Source organism: Nerophis lumbriciformis, linkage group LG35 (genome assembly GCF_033978685.3).
Source record: "Nerophis lumbriciformis linkage group LG35, RoL_Nlum_v2.1, whole genome shotgun sequence".
Classification (NCBI taxonomy): domain Eukaryota; kingdom Metazoa; phylum Chordata; class Actinopteri; order Syngnathiformes; family Syngnathidae; genus Nerophis; species Nerophis lumbriciformis.
The window spans coordinates 11,257,769-11,266,747 of record NC_084582.2 but is presented as its reverse complement, the minus strand read 5'-3'; the positions used below and the strand labels follow the sequence as shown (position 1 = coordinate 11,266,747).

At 43.7% G+C, this 8,979-nt stretch overlaps 1 protein-coding gene across 1 annotated transcript; it reads right to left on the bottom strand.

The window, feature by feature from the left end:
- Positions 1-602: 602 nt before the first annotated feature.
- On the bottom strand, positions 603-7,250 carry gprin1 (G protein regulated inducer of neurite outgrowth 1). Its single transcript, XM_072912272.1, has 2 exons — positions 5,947-7,250; positions 603-1,471 (listed from the first exon to the last, which is right to left on the bottom strand). The coding sequence occupies exons 1-2, from the start codon at positions 7,108-7,110 to the stop codon at positions 1,415-1,417; spliced, it is 1,221 nt and encodes a 406-aa protein (XP_072768373.1). The 5' UTR covers positions 7,111-7,250; the 3' UTR covers positions 603-1,414.
- Between the last annotated feature and the right edge of the window lie 1,729 nt (positions 7,251-8,979).

Sequence of the window (8,979 nt, the reverse complement as noted above, 5' to 3'; positions counted from 1 at the left end):
CGCTGCTCCTCCACATTGAGAGGAGCCAGATGAGGTGGTTCGGGCATCTGGTCAGGATGCCACCCGATCGCCTCCCTAGGGAGGTGTTTAGGGCACGTCCGACCGGTAGGAGGCCACGGGGAAGACCCAGGACACATTGGGAAGACTATGTCTCCCGGCTGGTCTGGGAATGCCTCGGGATCCCCCGGGAAGAGCTGGACGAAGTGGCTGGGGAGAGGGAAGATGGATGGATGGATGGAAATCACGTGTTGTTTTATTTCATATCAATTGTGGTGATGTGTATATACATAGAAGCAGAAATATTGATTATAGGATAAACATGACATTGTGACAAGAGTTATCCGATCAATCTCCCATTGCCTAACAATGTCGTGGAATCCTAAACAACTGTTTAGACACAGCTGACAACGAGATAATTGTGGCCCTTGTTTATTGAATATGAGAATTACAATGATGTGCATTAATAAGGTTATCTCCCAACAGAACATTCTTGAGCCTTAAGAGTGATTACTGTGTTTGTGACCTACCGTGTAGTTCAAGTCACGCTTTCATTTAAAACTGGAGTCATTCCACCAGAACATGTATAATTTATCACATTACATATTGGGTATGATTTGCTTCATCCATTCATGCCAACATCTCCAGCTTATAAAGGAGCTTTGGCTGCAATTCAACTGTGGCGACACATTAACTGTAGAACTGTAATGAACCCACTTAATCAAGTAGATACAAAATAAGGAAAACAAATGGTTTGTGCACACGGCAATGGCTTTATTTGTGTTCATATGTCATAAAGCAGTGATTTGGGAAAACTTGTTTTGCTTTGAAATTAAGTGTCATAGTAGCAACGCACACTGTGATGTCATCTTTAAACACAATACAACAAAAGTGTATTGCACTGGATGACACCCAATTGTTATCTGACAAAAGATGTATATGTATGTTGTTTTTTACTGATGTTTTGCATCTTCATGCAGCGTGAGCACAGAAAATATTTGGTCACATCTAAATGAATGTATTACAAGTGCAATAAATGAATAAACACATTCCTCAAACGTAGATGTGCTTCTAATTGTCTTCACAAAAAACATCAAAGACCAACAATTCAGAAACGGATACAATCATTAATTCAACAGCTAAACAAGTAGCACTGGCCAATATCGCAGTGAGAATGACAGAAAACATTTGCATAACTAAAGTTTATGATTGTGCTTTTGTGCCTCACTTTTCCACAAAATAAGTCGGAAAATGGTGCCAAAATTAAAAAAGCAGAGTACGAGGAAACATACAAAAGCTGCACCGACTTTTACAGTATATCCATTTGTATTTCATATCCCACACGACATGACCTCTCGGTTTTACTTATCGACCCCAGGGCCGTGACTCTCAGATCCATCTCCATCCATGCAGCCTGTTAGCAACCGGGAGACGGGGAACTTGTTGCCATGGTTTCATGCTCAAGTCTGAAGTGCTTGAACAGAAAAAGCAGATAGAAGTGGACAATTGAAAGATCACGGTAGGAAGGTGGGCATTGAAGGAGAATAGCTAACAATAACATCAATGTAAAAGAGTGGAACCTCCAAAGTCGAATCGCCCAAACTTGTTAGCATTTGGGATCCAACCAAAAAGTCAAAAGTTGGATTCAAACCTTCATCATCGTGCATGACATCAGCAAATCATGTAATACGTTTCAAAACGTGTGTTTTTTTTTAATTTTTAGGTATTACCTGAAGGCAAAGAGGAAATTTGCGATAGTAACCATGTAACCGGAAATGTAACTTATTGAGGCATACAATATAGGCAAATGTCAAACAATACAGTTATATTACTTTCACAAAGCAAAGCAGATGCTAACATAAAAGGCACACATTGTATAGCTAATTGCAAGCTTAACAATTGACAAGTGCTATTTTTTTTAAATTTCAAAACCAACCATTTTCAGAATCAGCTATCAGTACAAACAAAGCAACCGTAAAGATAATGACGTGTTTTTTTTTTTTTTAATATAGCAAGACCGCAAACAAAATGAAAAGAGCAAGGAGGTTTTTTTTTTTACCACATGTGTTTACCATAGTACCTCAACTTAAGAGTGTTTTGAGATAAGAGCTGTCTCTTGGCTAATTAATTGTTAAGCACAAATTTGAGTCACAAGTGTCCCTGCCATCCGTTGCCCCTTTAAACCCAGTAAGATCTGCACAAACCATCCAGTCATACTCATATTATAGCCAGGGATTGACGTAACTTTGTTTTTCGACCATGGTAGGGAAGAAAGTGAGTATGAAGGACAGTGCTGTGAATAAGAAGTGGATAATTCTCATTGAATTAAAGAAATAAATCATAAAAACATGATCCAGCGGTCGACCAGACTGAAGCAGGATGAGTCTAAGCATACTTGCCAACCTTGACACCTCCGATTTCGGGAGGTGGGGGGTGGGGGGCGGGGCGTGGTTGGGGGCGGGGCTAAGAGGGGAGGAGTATATTTACAGCTAGAATTCACCAAGTCAAGTATTTCATATATATATATATATAAGAAATACTTGACTTTCAGTGAATTCTAGCTATATATATATTTATTTTATTATATATATATATATATATATATATATATATATATATATATATATATATATATATATATATATATATATATATATATATATATATAAAATAAATACTTGAATTTCAGTGTTCATTTATTTACACATATATACACACATAACACTCATCTACTCATTGTTGAGTTAAGGGTTGAATTGTCCATCCTTGTTCTATTCTCTGTCACTATTTTTCCAACCATGCTGAACACCCTTTCGCAGGTACCCAGAAAGGTTTCGAGTATCACCAAAAAAACGGAATCTCTGAAGACAGTATAAAAATCTGTGTTAAAGGTGTACAAATACTGTTTGTATAATAAGCATGTTATTTTTTTTTTTTTTACAAATGAGGGTTAAGAGTTCAGTACTAAAAAAAAGAGAAAAGAATGTGGCTTAAGTACAGTTTTTTAATTGAGCTGCTGCATTTTTTGGTTGGATTGTTTATTTATTTTGAGTAACTTCTATACATTTCTAAAAGGGTAGGAATGTAGCGTATTTTCCGCACTATAAGGCGCACCTAAAAACCACAAATTTTCTCAAAAGCTGACAGTGCGCCTTATAACCCGGTGCGCTTTATATATGGATAAATATTAAGATTCATTTTCATAAAGTTTCGGTCTCGTAACTACGGTAAACAGCCGCCATCTTTTTTCCCGGTAGAACAGGAAGCGCTTCTTCTTCTACGCAAGCAACCGCCAAGGTAAGCACCCGCCCCCATAGAACAGGAAGCGCTTCTTCTTCTACTGTAAGCAACCACCCGCCCGCGTAGAAGAAGAAAAAGCGCGCGGATATTACCGTACTTCATTTCCTTTGTGTGTTTGCATCTGTAAAGACCACAAAATGGCTCCTACTAAACGACAGGGATCCGGTTCATGAAAAGACGCAATCTCTCCATCCGCACACGGATTACTATTTCACAGCAACTGATATTCCTGTGAACCGCACTGTGGATACAACGGGAGCACGTACGGTGAATATTCGCACCACAGGGAATGAGAAGTCATCCTTCACTGTGGTTCTAGCTTGCCATGCTAATGGCCAGAAACTTCCACCCATGGTGATATTCAAAAGGAAGATCTTGCCAAAAGAGACCTTTCCAGCCGGCGTCATCATAAAAGCTAACTCGAAGGGATGGATGAAGAAAAGATGAGCGAGTGGTTAAGGTAAGTTTAAGTTTACGCGAAGAGGCCGGGTGGCTTTTTTCACGCAGCTTCGTCCATGTTGATATACGATTCCATTTGCGCCCACATCACGCTGGTTTTAATATATTATTAAAGTTTGACTGACCTATTTGACTGTTTTTTTGACATTCCTTTAGCGCAGTTAGATGCGGCTTACAACACGGGGCGGCTTATAGGTGGACAAAGTTTTGAAATATGCCGTTCATTGAAGGCGCGGCTTATAACCCAGGGCGCCTTATGGTGCGGAAAATACGGTAATAGTGATCTATGTGTGTCTGTTGCCATCTCCTGGTGAATGTTGGCTATAGCGTACTGGGGTTACTTTTTGGTTGGCCAACGATTTACGTGGTGTTGCGCACCTGACGTCACTCAGGTCCGCATGGAGCTGGAGGGGGCGTGGCTTCCAGCTCCGCCTGAATTTCGGGAGATTTTCGGGAGAAAATTTGTCCCGGGAGGTTTTCGGGAGAGGCGGTGAATTTCGGGAGTCTCCCGGAAAATCCGGGAGGGTTGGCAAGTATGGTCTAACGTCAGCCAAAAAGGTTAGAATAATGTCTTATCATGACACAAATCATCATCAGACATTTGCTTGTGAAAATAAGGAAAGAGCTGCTGATGGTGTGCTTGATGGAGAAGCAGCATCCGGGAAGATACCACAGAAGTCCACTCTCCAAGGCAAACGCTGCGCATTGTTATTACAATACCTCATAAAACTACTGTAGCTGTTCGTATTACATTCAATTGTATTGTTTTAATACAATTTTTCTTATCTAATAGTTAGTTTTCGTTTTAAAATGCATATTACATGTTAAAATGTTATTTTGGGAGACACACGCACCAATTGGTTGGTTGGGCGACGACAATTGTCAATTGTCAACTATACAGATAACCAATCCTAGCTGTAGTTCTGTTAGGTACCAATATGGGAAACACTGCTATCTGTGCTTTTTATAGAATGTGTAGATGCATTTCCAAAGTGCATGTATATATATATATATTTTTTTTTTTTAATGCTTTTATTTATTCATTAGATGCCTTTTTACCGAATATGCACAAGCACTGTTTTTAATAGTATTTTAATAGTTCTGTTTGTTTTATGTACTGTATGTGATTGTATGTCTACTTGGGCGTTGGAGTCTGCAATAAAGCTTGATGATGTTTTAGTGTTGCCAATCAGCCAATCCTTAGATGCGTGTCTTTGGAGGTGGGGTGGAAGCGAAAACCCACACAAAGACGGGGACAACATGCAAACTCCACACAGAAAGACCGCGAGCCCGGGAATCAAACCCAGGACAATCAATACTTGGAAGTCAACCGAATGGAACAGGTTGTGTTCGATTTCGGAGGTTCTACGTTCATCAAGCTTTTTGAAAGTCTGCAAAGTCCATCCATCCATCCATTTTCTACCGCTTGTCCCTTTCGGGGTCGCGGGGGGTGCTGGAGCCTATCTCAGCTGCATTCGGGCGGAAGGCGGGGTACACCCTGGACAAGTCGCCACCTCATCACAGGGCCAACGCAGATAGACAGACAACATTCACGCTCACATTCACACACTAGGGACAATTTTAGTGTTGCCAATCAACCTATCCCCAGGTGCATGTCTTTGTGGGTGAGAGGAAGCCGGAGTACTCGGAGGGAACCCACGCAGTCACGTGGAGAACATGCAAACTCCATACAGAAAGCCAGGATTGAACCCAAAAAAGAAAAGTGTTACAACCTAATGTGTGTTAACTTAAACTGCAGTGAGAGTAGTTTGTGAGTGGCAACGCGGGGCCATTACTCAATCAAGTGTGACAGGGTGTGCGACCACCATGTGACACTTTGGCATCATGTAGCCATTTTCTTTATGATATCATAAATCACTCTGTGGCGTGCGTGCGAGAGCAACAGTGTGGTTGTTGCATGTTCTCTATCAGATGCCGAAAAGGGTTTCTTCTATTGCGGCCCACCTTGTCATCTCGCTCTCCCCTCTGAGCCGCCCGGCTCCCGTACCCCTGGGCGGCCTCGGGAGTCAGCGGCACGGCCGAGGGGTTTAGGGGCGGAGGGGGAGGCAAGGAACTCTTTTGCTTCTTCACCTGTTTCTCCAGGTGTTTCTGGATGGCCGAGCCCAGCACGGCCACTTCCACCACAGCCCCGTACACCTCCCACGTCATGCCCTTCTCGTCCCAGCTCACCTCCTGCACCACCTCCTCGCTCTTCTCCTTGCAGTCGTTTTCCTCTTCCTCAGTTGCTTCCTTTTCTCCCTCCTCCTCCCCAATGTTCTCCCCTACGCTGGCCTCTTTTCTGATCTCAGGGAAAGTTGTAACGGTGGGCGTTCTGGGCGTCATCGGCGCTGTAGCAACAGAGCGAAACTCCGGTTGTTGACCGACTTGCATCTCGCCGTCTTGAATCTGAACCCCGCTAGGACTTGGGAAGTGGAAGGCGTGATCGCCCTCAGGTGGGGTCATAGGGCTGGTGGCCACTGAGTGACACTGCACCACTTCCAGACTCACTTGTGTGCGGATGTTGTGGAAGCCGACAGGCGCAGGAGATTCAGGGATAGGAGACTTCGGTGCAGCTTTCTGCTCCATTTTGTTGAGTTTGACAGTTAAAGGTGTTTGTTCTCCCTCTGCTTCACTGGTTTGAACTTTGCTAAGAGAAAGTTTTGTGCTTGTGGTGTTCTGTCCCTGATCGGGCCCTTCGGAGGCCTTCTCCTTATGACTTTCCTCAATCTTGACCATCTCTGGCGTTACAGGATAACAAGCCTCCTTGTTATCGTAGTGGGTCACTAGGATTGTAATGTCTTGGTCCATACTTCCCATCCATTGTTGCTTGTTACTATCCTCCAACTGTGACTCAGCAGCAGCAGAACAGGCGGAGATTTCTGGAGAAGCATCCGAGTTGATGACGTTATCAGACTGAGCTTCTGCCGGACTCTTTGCTATAGCCGTGATCTGTGCGCGCCCAGTAAGTACTGGGAAAGCTGTGACGGAGGGCGTCTTTGGCGTCATCGGGGATGTCGCCACCGAGCAGAACTCCACTTGTCGCATCACCTGCGGTTCAGCATCTTGAGCGTCAGAGTGCACCACGGTGCCGGATTTCCTCAAGGAGCTTGGGAAGATGAAGGAATTCCCCCCCTCAGGCGGTGTCATAGGGCTGGTGGCTATTGAGTGACATTGGACCACTTCCAGACTGACCTGAGTGCGCATGTGGTGCTGCCCGAAAGGTGCAGGGGAGTTTGGGTCATTGGGATCCACAGTTGATGGCAAAGGAAACAAGGTGTTGTCCTCAGACACCTTTTCAATTGTCTCGTCTCCACAGTGGAGGAGCCTCTCAGTTGCTATTGTTCCGTCAAGCATCGGTGGTGGCGCATTGGCGTGCTCAACATCCCGCCCTGATTGTGATTCATCTTTTGTTTCCACAAAGCTTTCATCATCAGCATGGCTTGTATTATGAAGCGGATCTGTCTGACCCGACACTCCTCCAGCAGATTCTTGATTGGTGCAGCTTTCATCATCACCATGGCTTGTATTATGAAGCGGATCTGTCTGACCCGACACTCCTCCAGCAGATTCTTGATTGGTGCCCACCACGGGCCTCTCAAGCACGGCATCATCTGGCGGATGCTCTCCGTCCTCTTTGCCAAAACCTGGCGTCTCATCCCTCAGGCTTCCCATTGTGTCTCTGCTTATGAGTAGCAGATGTTCCTGTGGGGATAGCGACATCGATATTATTCATCAACATTGTGACAATCCCTAACAAACACTAACAAATTGCATTTTTTTTTCTATCATCAGATAATATACAGTGCAACCTTGATTTATGAACACCTCATTGTGTGAAGTTTTTGGATTTACAAACCACAAGCCGAATAAAAATATGCTTTGGTGTACAGACCATGTTTCCATGTACGGATGTTTCATCCTGCTGGGCAGCCATTTTGTGTCTGGCAGCACATCCATTGTGGACAGGATGCTCTTTCAGTATGGCGTCACATTAGTGCCAAAAATCCGAGCGCATAAAAACTGTTATCGCGCGCTAATTCTCCACTTCGTGCGCGCGCGCGACACCCTTTTGCGCGCGCGGTGAGTTTTTGCGCGTGCGCGGTGCCTTTTTGCGCGCGCGCGGTGCCTTTCTGCGCGCGCGACGCCTTTCTGCGCGCTCTCTGTGTACTCCTGGCATCTCTCCTCGCGCTGTCATGTTTCTTTTTGGCACTTTGGGGGCGGGTATGCTTAGACGGCCCCTTCTTTCTGATTGGTCAGGCGAAAAATGCTGAAAAATGCCAGAGCCAATCAGAAGTATCGCAGGGCGGGTCATCGTCAATATGTATCAAGATTTACGGAGGAAGAAGTGGATAAAAAAATGTCGCGCGCTGATGAAGGTTATTTCATACCACATAAACACAATACAGGGTAATACAAAATGTGACCCAAATAAATAATAAGACAACAAACACCATAATCACATCTTTCAGCCAGAACTGGTCCACCAGCAATAACATCCAACCATAACATTATTTTATATTTTCACTTCTTCTTGAACATTTGTTTTCTAATTTATGGAATTTCTTTTGATTCAGCCATAAAATTAATGAAATCATCTTTGAATTTTGTTTTTAAAATGTTAAAAATAGCTTTTAATAATGTATTCTGAAACAGTTTAAAATAATCAGAGAACTGACTAACACTGACCCTACACAACTATGTTGCACAATTAAGTCATTTTTTTTTTTAAAGCGAAAGAGGTAATTTCAACAGGTACAGCATCCTATGTCATATCTACATGTAATAAGATTTGTAACAATGCAAACCGTTTGTAAATTGGTCGAAAATCGAGCAAGTTATGGTAATTTAATTAGTACATGTACCATTGACATCAATGTAATGATTGAGGCTAGCTGTCCGAGGTAAGATGGCTACAACGTTGCTACGCTGGAGAATGATTGGTCATATGAAAAATGCTCAGAGCCAATCAGAAAGGAGGGGCCGTCTAAGCATACCCGCCCCCAAAGTGCCAAAAAGAAACATGACAGCGCGAGGAGAGATGCCAGGAGTACACAGAGAGCGTGCAAAAAGGCGTCGCGCGCGCACAAAAAGTCACCACGCGCGCGCAAAAGGGTGTCGCGCACGCGCACAAAGTGGAGAATCAGCGCGCGATAACAGTTTTTATGCGCTCGGATTTTTGGCACTAATGTGACGCCATATTTCAGTCAGCACAGTGTGGCTGTC